General features: G+C 40.8%; 1 protein-coding gene across 2 annotated transcripts; it reads left to right on the forward strand.

Annotated features, from left to right (window-relative positions):
- The first annotated feature begins 4,104 nt into the window (after positions 1 to 4,104).
- On the forward strand, positions 4,105 to 14,367 carry LOC117579257 (lachesin). Of its 2 annotated transcripts, none has more exons than XM_034265044.1 (11): positions 4,105 to 4,277; positions 5,709 to 5,815; positions 6,989 to 7,193; positions 7,255 to 7,422; positions 7,573 to 7,701; positions 9,755 to 9,845; positions 10,533 to 10,616; positions 10,858 to 10,967; positions 12,541 to 12,603; positions 13,670 to 13,963; positions 14,046 to 14,367. In XM_034265044.1, the coding sequence occupies exons 1-11, from the start codon at positions 4,163 to 4,165 to the stop codon at positions 14,135 to 14,137; spliced, it is 1,458 nt and encodes a 485-aa protein (XP_034120935.1). In that variant the 5' UTR covers positions 4,105 to 4,162; the 3' UTR covers positions 14,138 to 14,367. The 2 variants fall into 2 exon arrangements, with proteins under 2 accessions (XP_034120935.1, XP_034120936.1); XM_034265045.1 differs by having other exon boundaries at positions 7,255 to 7,416.
- Positions 14,368 to 21,030: the final 6,663 nt, after the last annotated feature.

Below are 21,030 nucleotides of genomic sequence, written 5' to 3' on the forward strand. Positions count from 1 at the left end.
GACATTCCCTGCTCCTCCTGCGGCTCCCTTTTCGCTCCAAATGCAAAATGCCACAGACACAAGAGGAGATGACAGACCCCACCAGTCCCGCCACCATCACCACTGCGATGAATGCCATTTCTTTTACTACCTCGGAGCATAATTTACATTGTATTCCATCTACATCCTCAGCATCAGCTTCAGCACCGAGCTTGAGTATGCAGTTGAGGCTGTCTTTTATGGTTTTGTCTTGCATCCTTGGTTCAATCTTCAGCTTTTCCGGCGATTCCATTGCAATTCGCGCTGCCATTGCCACAAAATTTCACTTGTCACAACGACAAAGCCGAGCAGCGAGATGAGAGAAAAAAGGACGAGAAATTGTAGCCACCTCAAGCGGAAACAAGACTTAACTTCAATTTATACATGTCAGGCTGGTTAAGTTGTGATTTCTCAGGACATACACAGAGCTGGACTCTCGAATGGACTGATTGCATCATAATTACCTCCCTCCCCCTCACTATAGCAACAACAACAAAAACTGCTACTGACTGACCTTTTCTCTGTTCTGCGCCCCTTGATTTTTGTGTGCCCCTAAGTGCTTTTTAACGAGCTCAGCTCAGCACTGTGCCCTCTCTTGTGGACCTGCCGCCGTTTGTTACGTTCTTGTCCAAAATAGAAAATTTGTTTCCCAATTGTCGACCGTAATTTTCACCCGAATCGGACCCAAACCATGGAACCATTGGCCATGGACACATTTCTCTCTCTGATTTCTGTCGTAATAATCTGGTACATGAACCCCATAATTTGTAATTTCAACCTAATTACCTCGAGCCCGAGCCAACAGACCCTCAACTGAGAGGCAGGCAGCCTGAAAACACTGTTGTCGGCAATAATATGTCAAAAGCAAGGCAACAAAACGCCCATTTTCGTTGCACAGAAGCACATACAGATGTACACAGGACAAGAGACACGCCCCCATATAGCCACATGTGTGTCGAGGATTTGTATATATCCTTTTTCTGATGGGGGCGACACATGTTAATGATCTGACATCCATTTCGAGGTCATTTCAATTGTATTTTTTGTTAGCCTCCGTCTGGTGTTATTTTCAAAAGGAAATTAAATCATAATGACATGAAACGTCATATTGTAATTAAAATGTGGAAAACAAGGGGAAAATTAGGGGATTGAGCTTAAAAATATTTTCCATAATTGGTTAATGTCAAGCTATAATTATATAAAAAAGTTAATTTAGGTTTTGATATAAAATTCAGGGGAGCATAGAACCTTTATAGGTAATTCCCTCTCTTTCATCTTTTACCCACATTTCGGCAATCAAAACCTACTACCACTTTATGATTTACATTTCGAAAAATGTATTCAATTTTTGGGGTACCACATAAAAATTGCAATGGAAACGTAAAATGTCAATTATATATTAAATACTGGCCATTTTATACCCATCTGGCATTCGGAAACACTACAATGGAGTATAAATGCTGCAAAAATAACAAAACATAAAAGGGAGCACACAAAAAGCTCAAGAAAAGTCGAACAAGAAATACACTTCAATTTCGAAAGCTTTATCAGGCCAGCAGCTGACCGAAATCAATGGGAAATAAATGCAAATTTGAATAGCAAATAACTCCCAAAAAAACTGTAATACCTCCATCAAAAAGAGTAAAGAAATGTAAATTATAAATGGGCACTTCACTTCGTTTTTGTTGGCTTCCAACATTTGGTTGGAAAATGTTACGACACTCATTCCAACAGCCGACAGTTTTAACTACTTTAAAAAAAGAGACAACAAGAAAAAATATATAAAAATCATCTGAATAAATGCCCACACATAAATATTTGAGGCCTTCAGTCAGACAGCGGGGGTCTTTTCGCAGCAGCAACAGCAGCACCTGACACTCGTATACGAGTATTTGGCAACGCAATAAAAACACGGTGGAGTTTTCCTATACGCATCAAATATTAATACATCGAAGCGTCAACTGAGTTGAGAGTTTTGAGTGAGTGAGTGAGTGAGTGAGGATCAGCGGTAGTCTCTGGCAAACGCAGGAAGCTGATATGGAATGTGTTCATTCATAAATCATTTCACAAAATTGCCCGTGCTACCAAGTGCAGCAGGAGAGTGCGCGCTGGCAAAAATGTCAGAGTCTAACCAAATGCATTTCGACGAATTTCCCATGCCCAAAGAGTGATTGAAACACAAAGATACGGTGGAATGTTGAGAGGTATTTGATCGAGAGATTTGTTTAAAATGTTTTACGTACCTGTATGTTGACGTGCAGCGTAACTTCAACAGAAAAATTAGCTTCTGGATAACGTATTTTTGGATATCTGTAAAAAAAAAAATGGATACCAAGATATTAGTGATTGTTAAATACTAATTTAAAAAATTAAGAAAATTTCTAAGGCTATCTCAGGATGTTCTCCCTAATGAAATTGTATTGTTTAGCAATATAAAGAAAAAAGATAAATGGCAGCAGATTTTTTTCGAATTAAACCATTTCAAGTATCGAAAAATTCAAAATAAATTTCCAAAGAAAAATTCCTTTGCTTAAACACGGATGGATCTATGAGCACATTCTCCCATTCCCTTCCACTCTGATTTCTGAGGGTCTTTCTTGGTTCACATTAAATAAAGCCGAAATAAAAATGCATCCAAAATTCCAAAGTGCAATGGAATGATGGCATATACCATACAGTATGACGGTAAAAACCGTAATAATAAAAGTTATGGTCACACGGTGACGGTAACTGTAACAGTAACCATAATAGTAACAGTTACAATGACACAGCCCTTTACTGGCGGCCAACGGCCATCCAATCCATCCTGCTGGCAGCCACTACAACGCATTTCCAGGGACCATAAAATAGTAACGTCAATGAAACGCATTCATATGTGTGAGCAGTGGCAGTGGCAATGTCCATATATCCATAAATACATATAGACGACGACAACTGACCGGAATAAAGTGCTATTAATAATAAATGTTGCAGGGAGCTACCAGCCAAATGAACTTGGCAAGCCGAGAACTGAAAACAACCAACAACCAGCCAACACTCTGAAAACAGCCAGACAAAATCAGCCAACAGGAACCCAAATGTCCAGTCATGGACCCCTTTAGGCTCCTCTCCAGGCACTTCTGCAATGCGTTCTCCCATTGTTTGTGGTCTTTCAGTGGGTATGATGATATTTAGTAGTTGTTTGCTATGCTATACCGAAAACTTAGGGGGTTCTCATTGCAAAAAGTAGATTAATAAACATAAAAATCAGAGCTTTTTTATTCATGAATGTAGTCCCTTGGTTTCGTGGTATTTGGACCAAAGAAATATTTATACGGGTATTTGCCAAAGAAATCAATAACTGAATATATGTTTATGGGTCGAAAATGAATTCTACAATTGTAGATTTGAACGTAAAATTTATATTTCCATGGAAAACATAGCTGGAAGAGGATTTTGGAGTTCTATTTATCATATATTTTCAAGGGTATCTAACGCTTCGCACTCCCAAAAAAACTAGCTTTCATTTCTTGTTACTGTTGTTGCAAGTCGTAGTCAACAGACAACATTGCAAAGCCCCTGACAACAACAAACGCAACGCGAAATTCCAGTCCGAGTGCCATAATAATAATAAAATGCCATAATCCCTGGAATCGGCGTTCCCCTGTGGCCCTACAACCCCACATGGGTCGGCTGCATTTTTATATTCAATTTCATTGTTTCGTCTGCAGCAAAAACAACAAAAACAGAAAAACAACACAACAACAGCAATCCGGCGCGTCAAGTGAATTAAGTGATTTTTAAAGCTTTACGCTAAATGAAATTTGAATTGCCAAAGTGTTCGTATTTGTATGGGTGTGCGAGTGTGTTCGAGTTCACTTGTGTGCGCAAATTAAATTACGCAAATCAAATAAATGTATTAAAACCAAAAAGGAAATGCACAGAAACCAAAGAGCGGCAACAAAATAAAATAAAAATCAAATAGAAACCAAACGGCAAAAGCGAGGAAGCAACGAAAAAATGCAACGAAAAAACATTTAATGAAAATGTTAACCCAAAAATTCCAGCTACAAATTGTGTAACAAAATTCCACCAATACTTTTGCATCGGTCAAACAATAATCTAAAAGAAGCAAAAAAATAACGAGTAAAATAAAGCAGACGAAATGTTTATATTAACAGTAATTAAATTGCTGCTTATAGCCTTAAATATATTCCCCAGTCGATTTACAAATCGAAGGATTTTGTTTGTCATCTACATGACAAATCTGGTGACTCACGGTAAGTCGTAATGGATATTCAGTTTATACTAATTTTAGTGTTCGAAAAGCTAAAATATACCTTAACTAAGAGTAATTTTTGACTCTAAGAACAGCTCAATATCCTCCAGCAATTCGTTTATTTGCCGAACAAAAATCTTATGCAATGTAGATTTACTTATATTTTTTCTGTCATAAATTCCTCTCTGAAAATTTCAATATGCTTCGCATATTCATTCATGCACAACGCACACGTGTTGTCTGCCAGTGTTAAAAATGTCAGATCTGGTCATAATTTAATTAAGAAAATGAGACCTCAAAACGATGGCAACGCAGCAAACACACGGCCTACCGGCCTAGCCTGGCTCGGGGACTTGTTCTCTCTTGGTCTGGCCAAAGTCGTTAACCGTGAGACAGGTGCAATGCTGGTGCCTACTGGATGCAAGTAGAGGGGGGGCGGCTGCCGCTGCATGGGTACAAACGGTGCTACGGCTGCATGACGCAGATAACAGGCAACAGCAGCCAGGAGGTAGACCGTGTTTTTTGCTTTTGTGCGCCACTTCCGCGGCAAAGGCAGAATCACGAACACGAAATGAATGCATAGAACAAATAAAAGCAAAAGAGAGAGCGAGAGGGAGAGGGAGAGAGTGAGAGTGAAACAAAAGTTGCATATTTCAACAGCAGGCGGCAGATGGCAGGACCGGCGCAGCACCACCAACATTCGCACCAAGGACGCCTCGCCTCAACAGGCGTGCTACGTGCTGCCAGAGTCGTTGTCGTTGCCAGTGCCAGTGCCAGTGCCCCCGCTCTTTGGCCAGATAAAAAATTGCTTTGTTTAATTATTTCATAATGACGCTGCGGTTGCCACGGGTGCTCTTTCTGCTCCACTCCTGGTGGCTCCTTCTGCAGCTGCTGCCCTCCTGCTGTTGATTATATTTGGCCTGTGGGTCAGGGATTTCCGGCAACAGCTGCTATTGCTGCTCCATCAACATTTGCACTTCTTTATTTTTATTACCCTGCACACACTCTGCTGGGCTTTAATGACTTTGTTATGGTCTAGAAAAATACCGCTAAGGGCAAACACTGCTTCATTTAGGACAACTTTGAGGATTATTAATGATTTTAGGGTACATATAAACTGTAGAGTTGCGGCGAATATAATTTTTAGAGCCACTATTGAGTATGATTTAATCTGATTAAAGATTTCAGAGTTCCCCAAAAGTGTATCTTATTTACTGCCCAACTAAATCTCTCTAATTATAATATTTATCCACAAACTTTTGAAAACAATCTCTTAGCACATCCAAGCTTCGTTCTAGCCCAATAAAAGCGTAATTTTCCTGAGACTAGGATCATGTTTTTGCCAGAGCTCTCCTCTTTCTCCCTCTTGCACTCATTAACTAACATACTTTACCGCCCTCTGTGGCTTCTGTTCTGTTCTCTTCATTCACAGTCATGATGGATGAGCCACGCTTCGCACAGCCGATACCAAATGTCACCGTGGCCGTGGGCCGTGATGCCAATCTGCCTTGTGTCGTCGAGCACTTGGGTGGCTACAAGGTGAGTAAAAAACGATGCCATAAATCGTGCGTAAAATGAATGCCATGGTCGAGCATCGGTTGAGGAAGTTCTTCAGAAAACGATGGACACTGTCGAAAATCAATTTCATAAATGGCACAAAGACCCAAGTGAAGTCGAATGTCAGAGTGAGACACAGTGATAGTCACAGTGAGGCAGTCCATGTCCATTGACAACTGGAGATGACAGACGTGACAGGGTTTTCAGTTTTTCGCTCGGAAATATTATATTAAATTCAATGGATATTTTACACACACATTTGATGGAAGTTTAGACATGTACTGCAAACAGATTCAATGGCAATTTACAGAAAGATTTAATGTTAGCTTACAGCGAGATTCGGTGTTAATTAACAACAATATTTGATTGCATTTCCAAACTCTCATTAGAAACTCACTTTCGTTGCAAGTCTTACTGCAACTTCTGTGTGCCGCAAGGCAGCATTTGTGAGATTGGCATGTGATCCATACACATCTCAGGCATTGCGTTGACTTTGAATTCAATTCCATTCCCTCTGCTGGCCTATCGAAGCTAGCAAATTCAGAGGAAAATGACTAGAAAATCACTTATCATTTATCTCCCTCAGCTGCCGCTGCTGCTGGCACAGTCACAGCGAGAGTTCATAACAAATCACAAATATTTACTCGCCATATCAACTTCATATAAAACACTGTCCATGGGACCCAGGGTCCTTCTGCTGCTTGGCTCTTATTGGACTTTTGTCAACATTGGCCAGGACATGCGAGGGGCAAAAGAAAGCCAGAGAAATGAGAAACTCACTCCTGTCACTGATGCTGGACCAGAGGCACAGAGCGAAAAAGAGAGAGTCAAGTTGAAAAGTTTGCAGCTGGGGAACAAATCCTTGCAGCACGAGGAATCCCTTTCTCTATCTTTTGTGTGTGTGTGAGAAAGCTCAAAGAAAGTGCCGAGAAAGACCAAGAAAAAATGCTTGAAAGAAAAGTGTATTAAAAATGCGGAAACAGCTGTCAAGTTGGCTTTATACCCTGGGTCCCTGGTCCCTGGATCCCTGCGTCACACGACATGACGTTCATTTATAATGACAGCGGCTTCGGCCAGCTCCCCACGCTAAGAAGCCAGCTGCCTGTGTGGCGAATATTGACCAAAATCGATTATGTTTATCGTTTCGTTGTGTAGGTGGCTTGGATACACATCGACAGGCAAATGATTTTGACCATTCATCGTCATGTGATATCGCGAATACCACGCTACAGCATCACCTACACGGACAACACGTGGCTGTTGCACGTGAATCAGGCGCATCAGGATGATCGCGGCTACTACATGTGTCAGGTGAACACAAATCCCATGATAAGCCAAGTGGGCTATCTACAGGTGGTGGGTAAGTAGCGCACCCCCCGAGACACCCACTTCAGTTCTCATTTCCTGCGCATCTTTTGCAGTGCCACCCAACATTCTGGACATTGAGAGCACACCGTCATCGGTGGCTGTGCGTGAGAATCAAAATATCAACATGACATGCCGTGCCGATGGTTTTCCAACACCCAAAATCATTTGGCGTCGCGAGGATGGCGAGGAAATTGCCGTCGAAAAGAAGAAAAAAGGTAAAGGTGGGTTTTTATCGGAGAGTGAGGCGTGTTCATGGTTTGGTTTGAACGTTTAGAGTTTGGAAATTCATTCCTTTAACTAGTAGAATGCAATTTGCAATGAAAAATCTCTGATTTTTCTATTCACTAATTCGATTTTTTGATGCTTTCTAGTGCTCGTCTATGACGGCGATGTCCTGCCTCTGACCAAAGTGAGTCGCAATGAGATGGGTGCCTATCTCTGCATTGCCACAAATGGAGTACCGCCATCGGTGTCCAAGCGCATTATACTGGATGTGGAGTGTAAGTATCTATACTCGAAGATAGACAAACAGACACTCACACAACCCCGAAAAACTATCTGTACTCCTTCAACGTCGTACATCTATTATATTAGTGCGCAGTTTTGCTGCCTTTGTCAGTTTAGTTGAAACACGCGCGCGCACTTACCGGAGCGTACGCGGCCATTCATCTGGGCACCAGGTAGTGCCAGTGGCACTGAGCCCCCTATCCATCCTCAATGCCCCTGCCTATTCTATCCTTCGAGATATTCCCATCCATCCTAGCAGGAGCCGAGCCACCACATCCCATCATCCATCCAGGGGCATCGTCTGCTGTTGTACCTGGTGCTCATCAATTTAACTGCACGCTCGTTGCTCCGCGCAATGAGTGACAAACGCAGCTAAGCTGCCGCCATCTAATGCAGCTGATATATAACTCCTATATCCACTATATATACATATATACATATCTGCTATGTATGTGTATATCTGGCAGAACTGTGATGGGCGTAAAAGTTACGCTGCTGCTGCCTCCTGCCACTGCCTCCTGCCGTTGCTGTTGCCATTGCACACCGTGCGCCAGTAAACGCTTGTTAATCCTAACGAGTTTCAGCCGGTGTGCTCTGCCTCGCCTTCTGCTCTGCTCTGCTCTGCTCCTCCAGTTCTCTGCACTGACAATAATTCACGTCACGTACCTGCAATAAAGTCACTTGCCGGCATTGCACGTATGACTTTCACGGCGTTTTTCTGTGTGAGTGTGCTTTTTTTCCTCTCTCTATTTTATTATGAACGATTTTGTGCGTGGCCACCGTCCTCCCCCACGTTTCGGTTGGAGCGGAGAGTCTCAAGCATCGCCAGTCCTCGTATTGCAGGTAGGCGTATTGTCAGCAGCGTTTAAAATTTCCAACATTCCCGTTTGGTTCTTTCAATTTGGTCGAACACACAGCACACTTTCAGTGGGGTGTGCGGCAGCAGCAGCAGCAGCAGCATGGGAATTCTGGGGTTCGGTTTCAGTTGCTGGAATTTGAGTCTTTGACTGTTGAAAATGAGCAACCTACTGAATAGTTTCGTTGAGGTTGCTTCTGGCGGTTGATGGTGGTTGCAAAAAAAAAGGTATATTTTCTGTGTTAAGTGAGAATGCTATATGGAGACGAAGACTGATGGAGATACAATACGAGAGCATGGGGGTAAAGAAGGTATCCAGAGTTCAGGGGTAAATGGGTTTGATGCGAGGCGAAATGAATGTGGAAATATTTGTTTAAGTTCTTTCCTAGAAAGAAAATAGAGAAAAATGCAGAAGCAACAAATCCGATTTAACCTAAGGAATATTTTGAGATTTTAAACCCTTGAAAGTGCATTTTGAAGCAGGTAAAAATCAATCAGAAATACACCCTAAAATAATTCTTAAATTCTCTTAAATATCCCTAATTAAACCTACACTAAACATGTATCTCAAGATCTATAGATTCTTTAAAGAAAGTGAGCATTCCCCAACTAAGAAAAAATGTCATTTTTCAGCGTTGAAACGGCCTCTCTGTCTTCCATCCAATACAAAATGTTGCAGTGACAAACCCGTCCACAGCACGTACTTCCTGCAAAACTTAATTTTTTTTTTGTAGCACCATGAGCCACCCCCTGGCTCTCATTGCTCAATTCTGCTGACGTGTTGTCTTAGCCATATTGTATATTGCTGTACTTGTACGACTGTGCAGGCTGCTCTCTGTGTGTGTCTAACCAACCACCTTGCGTTTCCTCTTTCTCAACTCAGTTTTTCAGCTTTGTCATTGCACTTTCATTTTAAGCTGGGAGACACATGGACCGACAGACAGACAGACAGACAGACAGAGAGAAAAACTGACTAAAAAGAACGATGCAGACAAACATTGAACAGGCGTAATGCTGCTGCTTATGCGTGTGCTTTGCAACGACACCTGTATCCTGTGGCAGGCGCACCCAATCATCTCCTCCTTCCAGCTGCCATTTACATATACCCACAACTTTTTCATATCAAACTTTTCTCTCACTTTTTTCCCAATCGCAAACTCTTTATCTCTATTTCGTTTCTGTATCTGCAGTCTCGCCTATGATTTGGGTGCCGAATCAACTTGTTGGCGCTCCATCCGGCACAGATGTAACCATCGATTGCCACACGGAGGCGCATCCCAAGTGAGTTTATTTTCTCTCTTTTCGTATTACTTTTGCATTTCGATTTTCTTTGACTATTTTTTCCCCCCTTTATTTTTGAGATTTTTCCTGTACAGGGAAAACCCCTGTAAAGTGTAGTTTAGAAATGTGTGACTGCGTCCTCGTCTCTGTGGATTTTCCAGGTTTATTTGGTGTGTTTTACTTTTCGAATACTCTATTTTGGGGTATGTTTATATGCAGCAGAAACTGAATTTCTATGAGCGGAAGTTTATAATTTCAATGGACTTAATTGTACCATAAAATGTTAGGCAAATAATATCAAAATACTATTTACCATTATATTATTATTTAACTGAAAATTACGCAATTGAAATTGCGCAAATTTTATTACGATTTTTGCAACAAAATTCATGAAAATGTATTTTAGAGTATTAAAATCTTCGCTCTATGAAATCTCTACCTTTCCTTCCACTTTCATTTGATTTTACATTGCACCTGATTGCAATTTGTTGTGTGCTCGTGTGTGTATATGTGTGTGTGTGTGTTTGGTGTGTCTGCGTCTCTATTGAGTTTTGCTCGTTCGATTTCTCTTTTGATTTTGTTAAAATATTTACTTTCATTTGAGAATTTGATTAGTTTTTTCATTTCTGTTTTTGTCATGTGTAAAGTGAAATTTCAAAAATGTTGAAAACGTTTTGCCACCAACAGAGCCATCATATATTGGGTATACAATTCGGTGATGGTGTTGCCCAGCAAAAAGTACAAAACCGACTATACGGAGAACTCTTATCGGTAAGTGAAAAACAGTATAGTGGCAGTACCAGTATCTCTCTGACATAAATAAAACATCTAAGATTGTGTGTTTAAATATTTATCGTGGCATTTGCACTTGCCTCTTCGTGGGGGTCAGGTGCACACACAAGTGCTGCTGGCAAAAGTCAAATGTTGTGGGGGATACGAGTACACTCCCCCATTTCTAACCTGATGGCTAACGTATCCGTTACACTCTCGTGTTTTTTGGACCTTTTTGCAGTGCCCACATGAAGCTGACGATAAGGAACCTGCAGTACGGTGACTTTGGCAACTATCGATGCATCTCGAAGAACTCACTGGGGGAAACGGAAGGCTCCATACGTGTTTACGGTAAGTGCAGCTGTATTGGTAGCTTAAGTGCACTAGTTACAGCAAACACAAACCCACCCACACACACACACACACACACAGAGATACACTCAATGGCAGAGGTAGAGATATCTAGAGAGAGAACGAGCAACAACAACACTCACACACTCAGAGGCAATGCAATATCGTGCGCCCTTTGTGGCACAATTTTGCCAAAAGCTTTTACGTATAGACCCGGAATATATCCCACATATCCCACTGCCTCTCTATCTTCCGTCCACCCTCTCTATGTTACCCTCTGGAGCGTTAAACTAAACGAGCGGTGGCTGGTGGCTGGTGGCTGGTGTCTGGCCCTATCTGCCCCTCTGTCCTTGACTTCTTCTTCCTTCCTTCCCTGCACCTATCGTCACTCCCTCGCCCGACCGCCCCTAGAAAGCTTATTGCTCCGTAACATGGCCCCACAACAACACGGAGACACATTCACCATAAACGTAAACGGAAAATAAAGGTGAATTTCGGAATTGTTTGACTTTGTATCGCCCAAGGAGCCTGCCGTCATGTGGGCGAAGGATAGCTGCATTTATACTATATTTACTTTTTTATGCAGTTTCATGTTTTCGGGTGTTTTTTCCTACTTCTTACTCTGTTTTTACTATTTATAAGTTTGTGCCTTGCAAATGTAGCAAAGATGTGGGGTAAAAGGCTATCGGGACAGACGAAAGTTGAATTTAGTCTTTGACGTTATTATATCATGGGATTTTCCCTTTCAAACAGTGTTTATGTTTAGTTTTATTTAATTTGTTTTGCTATTTCGAATGCAATGTTGGAAATGCGAGAGCTTAAATTTGTGGAGAATACAGACAAAAAAAAAAAAAAAATTTAATTTAATTGAATAATTTCAAAAATTGTTTTTAATAACTTAATCTAATGAAAAAAAAACTCTTTTAAATAAATATGAATTTAGTTTAAAATATATTTATATTTCAATATAAATATAAATATATTTATTTATTTCAAATAATTTTGTACATATTAATGTCGAAATGTGAGTGACTTTTCACATTTTTCACATACTGGTACTTCAGGTTGTTTTCCCTCTATAAAAACCTCCCCAGGGGAAGACAAAATATTATTTTAACTAAAACTGCATTCATTAAAAAAAACAAACTTCATTCATTCAAAAGAATTTCCTTGCTTTAAAACCCATTTAAACCTTGATTCCCATTCAGTTTTATTTCCATCCCGCAAAAGTATGCTATAGTTAATACTCAACATGCAGGAAATGTTGACCCTCACCACTTTGCTAGGCATTTATACAAACTTTGTACCAACATCATCGAGTTCAGTTAAGCCTCTCAGCGAGCCAAGCCATAGTGTGGTTGACCTTACCACTAGAGAGCCCCTCTCCCGCGCCTCTTGACACAGAAAAGCCAGCCACAAGCAACCACCGACACACACACATACACATGTTTGTCCCTCAACTTGTAATGAAAAACCATTTGCTATAAGCATTTCTTTTGCAGCCGCTTTTTTTGTCAGAAAAAGGCACGCCTCTAATTATTAATTATGCAATGTTATTCAATTCCATTTGCAGAAATACCTTTGCCATCCACACCATCCAAGCAGGTGACCCACACCACAGTCGAATCCAGGGAGAGTAAGTATAGTATCTGTCGAGATGGGGTACAGGGATAACAGAGGGATACCTGCAGGTGTATGTGGGGAATGTGCTACGCTCCGTATTTGTGCTTAACACATTCAGCGTTGAGCGTGAAAGTCACACCAATCCACACACACACACACACACACACACAGCCAAGCAGACACGGACAGAGACAGAAATGTAAAGGGAAGGATACAGGATACAGGATACGGCGAGCCACAAACAAAACTGCGAAAGTAGCAGCTAAGCCAGACAGATCCACAAGCAGGAGCTGGGTACTGGCGCTGGTGCTGGGACACGCCCACAAAAAGAGATAAAGTAAAGCACTTTTGACTATTTCAGCGACGGCTGGGGGAAGGGAAAGGGGCCCAGTCCCCACTCTTGTTGAAATTCAAGTCGAGCAGAAAAGTACACACACTTTCAAGTCTGCTATCCTGCCGTTTGCCGGAGTCCGTGTCGCTGCTGTGTGTCCATAGCTCCGACTTCAACTCTGGCAAAGCAATATGCTGGGGATTATGCCTGGGGGAGGGGCCGGGCGAAAGGATTTTCGGGGGCATTAGGTTGGAAACACATTTGAAACACTGCCGCAGAGACGCTCAACTCTGAAGCTGGAACGAGAGCTGGATGCTGAATCCGAAGCCGTAGCCGTAGCCGTAGCCGTAGTCATAGCCGGGGGCAGAGCAAAAGACCAAACATATTTTATTTAAAGTGACTGGCGGGCAGAGAGCTGAGCATAGGGCAGAGCGAAGCGGAGTAAAGCGCGAGAGAGCGGCAATGCAACGGAACCTAATCCCAGAGTCAGGACAACAAAGGATGCCATTACCATTGTTTGTGGCCTCATGTGTGTGTGTGTGTGTGTGTGTGTGTGTGTGTTACGAGTTTTTTTTGTATCGCAGCCAAGATTTCCACGCAATTTAACTTGAAAACCATGTCAGGTTAGGGTTAAGTTTTGCTTAAGAGACCGCAAACGCAGACTTGTACAATTCGACAATAGTGACCCACTCTGCAATGCAAGATACTGGTACTATATGTAGTATATTATTCTCTTCATTATATACAGACAATATCGTACCCTCATCACGCAACGATACAACGAAATCCCTACAAACGGATGTTGGATATGCCATGAAGAACGATTTATATCCTGGCTCTGCCTCCTCCTCATCGGGGCCGGGTGGCAGTGCCTCGGCTGCCTCGTCATCATCATCGACCTCAATGCAGACCTCAGCCCTGCCCGGCGGTGCATCGGGCAATAGCCTATCCGCATTGGGTGGCAGCTCCAAGGGCACCCTGGCGATAGGCAAGAGCATGTTCTACACGGAGCGACCACCGAATGAGTATTCATCATCAGTGGGTAAGTGCCTTTAGCCCAGTAACTCTTTCAACAATCTCCAGAATGATGATGTTATTCCACCCTCCACCCAACCACGCCCCAGCTGGACTGATGCCACCGCACAGAGAGCTGCTGCTGCTGCTCAGCTGCTGGTTTACGCTGGGAACCGGCAGCTATCTGGCAATTCGGCTTTGAAATCAATAAATCCTTTGAGTTACTCAATAAGCATTTACAAAATGCAGCCAAAGGGGTGGGGTCTAGTCTATCTATATATCGGGGGGAAAAAGGGGTTTAGCCTAGGTCTATAAACATATTTCATAGCTGGAAAGTATATCAAAAGGAAAATACCAATAAGAATAATGCTTCAAACAACAACTTGGCTCAGCGCTCACATCCAAGCTACGAGAGTTTGTAAAATTATCAAAAAAAAAAAAACAAAACAAAACAAAAACTAAGAGAAAAGCGTTTGAAAATATTTTGCAAAAACAATAAAAGGCTCATTGTATGTACAATACTTATGAACGGATAGGAAAATCTAAAGCTTAAGATATTTCAACAAAAATACTGAGATGAAAGTCTACTTGTATAATACATAAACCTGAAACTTCAAAAAATAACATAATTAAATATATAAAACATAAACATTTAGTAACAAATATGTTGTCACAGCTTTGTTACAGATTATAGGGCTTAAATCTGTTTCTTTTTCTACCACAAAAGCTGATCTCTCTGAGAGCTGAATAATGTTTATCAAAAATGCATTTTTGGCCGAAAACCAAACACATCTGGTCTCTATTTAACCAATCTCCAAAAGATATTTTTTGCTTTTAATTGAACAAAATTGAGCCAACTCATACATATACATATCCACATATCACACCGGCAAGGAACAAACAGAAAATATTCGTACAAACTGTACAACTTTTCATATCAGCCAGGCCAATAAATGTCTGGTCTTTTTGATTTGATTTTTTTGGAATTAAACATATCTGAAATTGCTACAACTCTTCACATGAATAGTTTAATAAAGTGCTCTTATTTAAGTTTATCAAATGCAAATGTATTTTTTGGCAGACATTTCTCAGTTCTAAAATGTTCGAGAGTTTTCATGTTTTATTTTTGATTTCATTTTTATGATATTGTTCTCAATTTCATGTTTCAAATTGCAAACAAATTTAAAAACTAAAACCAAATCAAACCAAGGATTTGGATGTATTTTAAAAGTTTTCTTAGCTACTGCTTTGCCTTTCAAAAGGTCAAAAGAAAAGTCCTCGATAAATCTCCCACATTTAGCTGTATTTTTTGTGTGGTGCAAAAACTTCAATTCCTCGGAATCCCCCGAACAATTTAGCGGCTAATCCAAATGGATGTTTTCTTTTTGCTTTTCGGAAAACTCTGCTGGAAATTCTTGTCGCAACTTTTCAACCCCTTCTCGAAAAAAATCCAATTTATTTAATGAAAGAAAAAGAGTCGCGCACCGGACACGCCTCCAGCGCAGACCACCGCCCATCGGAGGCATACACAAAATGTATGTCTGTGTGTGTATGTGTGTGTATGTGTGTGTGTATGTCACCATGAAATTGTGGCCATGGTGCGAGGAGTAAGGGCATAAAATTGTGTAGCCATATGTTCGGGCGGTTGGTGGGACATTAAAACGCCTTGAAAATGTCATTAATTTTTACGATCTCACTTCTGTGATTCGCTTGCATGCGTGGCATCCTGGGCTACCCGACGGATCTCCTGTTCTATGGTTAAATTTTTTGCAATAATAATTTGCACTGCATCGTGATTTCATTTCCTGGCTTCTGGGGTTTTCGGCCTCGCCATCGGTCCATCGACCCATGAGGCATCGCACGTCATCGTTCGTCGCTTGCTTTTGTGCACTTTCATCATTTTTTAATAAATGTGCATGCTAATTATATTATTACTCATACGACCCGTTGCCATGTGTCCTGTCGGTCTGTCTCCTTTTAACCCATGTTTTCCCTCACTCCTTTTCCCCCGTTTCTCACTACGTATCTCCTTCTGCCTGTCTTTCTCGACGCTTCATCTGTGCGAAATACTTGCAATTAATTTCAGCATAAAATTGCATGGCCTGCGGTCTCCTGGCCCCGCACAATGACACACAGTTAACATGTCCAATTTATTGGCCATAACTCATGCCACGAACCCAAGGAGTGAGTGAGTGAGTGAGTGAGTGAGTGAGCGTGAAAGAGAGAGAGAGAGAGAGAGGGAGGCGTGCAGGCAGACAGACAGCAGCGCTATCGACGGCAAAGAAAAATGACATTAAGGCCAGAAGATATATGGCACATTTGCATAAAGGTTCATGTCCGGAAAAGGGGGACTCTGTGGGGACTCAGTGCAGAAGCAACAGTCACGGGGCAGGGTGTTGGCCAGGTTAAAGGCCTGCCAATTCACTGCATTTATGCCTGGCTGTTGATACTGCTGCTGTTTCTGCCTTGACATTGCCGTTGCACGATTTTAATAATTCAACTCGTGTTGCATCAAGTTTGCATTGACATAAACATAATGAACGATGGGGAGAACCGCATGGAAAATTGGCTTTCTCCAACATTCAGCACAGACAAAAAGGAAGACTTAACAAAGTTAATGCCCGAAAGGAGCAAAAAAAGCGCATTCCACGTTGAAAATATTGATCAACATTGTGTGTGTGTGTGTGTGTGTGTGTTTCTGTACATATGTACCCCCGCCCGTCTGCATGTGTGTTGTTGTTGACGTTTCACAACAATAACGAAATTAATGTCTTTTATTTAATTTTCCCCCCCTTATTAAGGTCGTGAGAGCTGTGAGAGAGGGCGCGAGTGTAAGGTGTAGTGGAGGGAAATGAAAAATAAGGTCACTTGCGCAGTTAACTCGAACAATGTAGCTAATTAACTATTATAAATGCAGGCTGAAAAGATTGCAGGCCAAGGATAAACGACAATCATCTTTCTGTCGTCAACAGCCCAGCGCTCCTCCAGGGAGTCGTAAATTTGCCAACAATTGTAAATATTTCAGTATTTGCAGAGAATTTTTCACAGTTTCCACACAAATTCCCTTCAGCTTCAAATGGCCGAACAAATGTTTCATTATTATTTAAACCACATTTTTCGCTTCTATTTCTTGTTTGGCTTATTAGTAAATATTTCTAATTAATATTTAACTTTGTTGGATTATTTGGAATGTAAATAACACCTCACTTTTTTTTGACATTAGGTATGCACATGCCCGACTAATAGATGTAAATAAATGTTGACCTTTTCTCAGTTGTGTGTAAATATGTTAAAATGACCTTAAATAATAAATCAGGCAGTAAATAATTCAAACGAAAATCACAAAAAGAAAAAAGCCAAGACCTAAAAATAGCAACCTAATCGTAAATATGTACTTTATTTAATTTATTTATACATTGAAGATAAAACAATAACTATGAATACAAAACAATACAAAGAAATATAAATATACGCGCCTATACACAGAGTAATTTATATTGTTTGTTTACTGTACTTGAACGACTAGAGAAAAGCCAAGAAATGTTTAGAGCATTGGCAAATGTACGTTTAATGCTTTTTGTGCAATGAAAGTAATAAATACGAATGTGTTTTCCTATGAGGCATAGTGTAAAATTTGTAAGTATGAAAGTGGAAGAAAACAATGCAAAATGTACACTTCATTTTTAGTTTTTATTAAAGCATAATTTTGAGGACATTTCTCCTACAAAAGAAGCGGACCAGTTCCACTTAACATTAATTTCCACTTCCACTTTCGTAAGGCGCGACCCAAACAAGAAAACAAAAGCTAAACTAAACGAACGCTTGACTATTGTAAAATAAAACGCAACTCGAATGAAAATAAGCTAAAATTAAACCAAATTATGTATTAAGATTGACATAAACTAATGTTTGTTTATAAGCAGTTATATGTATGATTATGCGATAATAATTAAATAATAAAACTTTGAGTTGATTGATACCACAGCGACATTCCAACGAGCAAGAAATGTAAACAAAACACAAAACAGAACAAGGGTGGCAGTGGGAGAGGGAGTAAATGAACATAAATTACAGTTGTTTCATTTAATCATTTGCATTTAATCCTGGCCTCTCAATTAGAAGGAAAAATGCCCTGGTTTTGCGCTTTTTGGTTTTGGGTTTTTGGCATTTGGTTGCGGCTTTTGGCATTTGGCTTTGCATTTATGCAAATTTTCTGTTTTTCGGGGTTTGACATTCGGCGGCGGCTGGTCGCTCGCTCGTCGAGGGCAATCCTCGTCGCCATTTTGGCCAAATACCGAACACCGAAATAAAAAAGCACGTTAATGAGCGCGTTTATTTACAGCACTAGCAAAAACACATACACCAAAAGCGTTGACCACACATGTGCACTGGAAGAAATGAGGAAATACGAAATATTTTTGATAAAAAGCATGTTTGGCATTCCAATAACTTTTTGCAGCTTTAGATATATTTAGATATCAGATATATTGGCATGAAAAAGGTAAGATCTGTGACCCCTGTAGCATATAGTTTTTATAGAAAATTATAAATATTTCATGGAATAAATGCACTCGGTTTTTAATGCCGAATTTTGCACCAACGAAAACCATTCTGAACTACACTCTCCCTTTTATTTCCTATATATTTCATATACATTTCTCTCAGTGCAATTCCAGCAGACCGCCGTCGATGTGCGTCTGCTAATTGTTTGAGTCACGCAAACAAATTTCACACAAAATATGCTAAACACTTTCGCTGAGGGGCTGGTTGCTACTGCCCGTGGCAAGAAAAATGTTTAATAAATTAATGTTATTTGCATAGATTTCAGCAGAGGCTGAACGTTGACGTTCAGCAATTAACCTCGACACGCACACATACCACATACCACATACCACAAACCCGCTAGCCCTCTGTCACCCCTCTTTAGCCACCAACAAACAGAATGACAAAACGTTTCACTCTCGTGTACACCATGCGTAGACGTAATAATTTTTTGTTCAAGTCAAAAGTTTCTCTTTTCCCATTTGAAGGGGGGAAAACCACTTGGGCGCACTAACATTATCATAATTATGGCTTACAGTGAGATTGAGAGAGGGGCTGGGAGACACCTTGCACTCTTATCTGAAATGCCTGCTTTGCGCCCACTTGAGGAAACTTTTCAAAAGTCATTTAAATTATGCGCACAAAAGCGCGAAAATTATGCCACGGCGAGACGAAGATTCAGACGCCACTTACAGCCACATATAATGTGCAAAAGAGATGGCAAACGATAGAGAGAGAGAGAGTGAGTAGGAGAGAAACAAATAGAACAGGAAACCACATTTGTCGGCAAAGTTTTGCCTACAGCTCTTCAGCCTCTCATTTCATCGTTCATCCTTTTGCCCAGGCCACAGTGGGAGGGCGAATGAGTCAAGATTACGACTATCAGTATACCCTTTAAAAGGGAACTCTGGTATAGAAATAAATATTTTTGAATTAAAAAGTAAGAAATAAGATAGAAAATGAAGAGGTAAATCACATTCCTGGTTCTGGTTGTTGAAATCATCAGATTTTTATGAGATTTTAAGTTTGAATTGTTTAAGGATGGGTACGAATGTTGCCCCACATTTTATTAGGCATATTCATACGGACAAAACGTCGATTTCGATAATCAAAAAGAGTTTGCATCTATAATTCGAGAGCCTTCTGCCTGTCAGCCTTACTCTAATCTTCTTTTACAGGGTATACATAGTTGAGTGGCAAAGCGTGGCGCACACTTAAGATAAGCTTCAAGCGCAAAACTTTCATCTTACAAATACGCGACGAGCAAGAATCCTTCTCTTCTCTTCCCTTGCCAAACTTTGGCAGGCGCGCCGTTTGAGAACGCATTCAACAAATTAATTCTGTGCCCGCTTCTCTCGGTCTGTCAGTCTGTCTGTCTTTCTGTGAGTTGGTCTACCCGTCTGGGTTTTCTGTCTCTGGCTTTGTCGCTGCAGGAAATATGTTTAATTTCATTTAAATGTAGCAAGTGCAACACTTTGGTTAGCATTCAATGGTGTCGTCTGAGGAGGATGTGACAGCAGCTGAAAGCTGCCAGAATATTCGGCTACGTTGATGGGAATCTTTTTCTGCGTTGAAGTTTCTTTTGGTTTACATTCTGTGCGGGTGTCTGCACATTCTCCACATGTTTTAATTGAGGGAACAGCCAGGTAAAGTAGCGCATTGCGCTAATGACGATGAGTGGGTGAAAGTTTTTCTGTGAAAAGTGGTGTAATTAAATCTGGGTCCTACCTCGTCTTGTAGAAAGAAATCTGCAGGTTACAGAACTACTTATTTTATTATTTGCTTTAAGTGTGGAATATGTACATCTAGATACAACAGAATCTTCGTCAAGTCCTGCCATTTACTTATCAAAATCTCTCTTCAGAACTCTCTGAACTTATATTTTCTCCCCCATTGATTCATCTCATTTTAAACGATTCTTCCCCCTGTCAACTTATACATCATTTTGGCTGTAAATTTGTGCCCTTTATTCAGTTGCCGGATCTATTCAAAGTTGTCAAAGTTTGTCAACTACGAAAATCATTACAAAATCGGAACTTTTATGCCCTGCAGTGCCAGCCAGTTCCCAGCAAGTTCCGAGTTTGAGTTCAACTTTTCAAAGTTAGTTTTGGGTGCCTTCTCTCTCTTTATATTATTTTTTTTTTGTACCCCCAATAAACAGTTTTTCACCCGCAAATTGCTGCTTAAAATTGTTCCATTTAATATATTCTTCACTCTTACGGTATGAGAGATTTACATACCATCTCGATGCATCTCTTTCTCCACTTTTTGTTCTCTATTTATTTTGCTCCCTTTGTTTGTATGTGTGTATTTGTATGGGGGGGAAAACTCTGTCATCCGTCAGTTTTCCATAGTGCACCCCAGAGAAATTTGTGTTTGTTGCATAAAAATTACATCGTACATTGTTCGCGAACGGACTTTGATGGCTGTATGACACTGACGGTTCGGTTCGTTCGACGACGTTGACTTCGAGTGTGTGCGTCTGAGTGTGTGCTGTGTGGCTCTCTATGCGGCGGGGGCTCTGGTTTTGGCATTGCTAAAAATGTGTGGCAT

Source organism: Drosophila guanche, unplaced genomic scaffold (genome assembly GCF_900245975.1).
Source record: "Drosophila guanche unplaced genomic scaffold, DGUA_6, whole genome shotgun sequence".
Lineage (NCBI taxonomy): Eukaryota > Metazoa > Arthropoda > Insecta > Diptera > Drosophilidae > Drosophila > Drosophila guanche.

What these genes read in the sequence shown, in the direction of transcription:
- LOC117579257 (XM_034265044.1), top strand. Translation starts at nt 4,163, where the DNA reads ATGTTTATATTAACAGTAATTAAATTGCTGCTTATAGCCTTAAATATA. An exon ending in GACAAATCTGGTGACTCACG is followed by an intron (nt 4,278 to 5,708) that starts GTAAGTCGTAAT and finishes CTTCATTCACAG; the next exon opens with TCATGATGGATGAGCCACGC. An exon ending in AAAGAAGAAAAAAGGTAAAG is followed by an intron (nt 7,423 to 7,572) that starts GTGGGTTTTTAT and finishes GATGCTTTCTAG; the next exon opens with TGCTCGTCTATGACGGCGAT.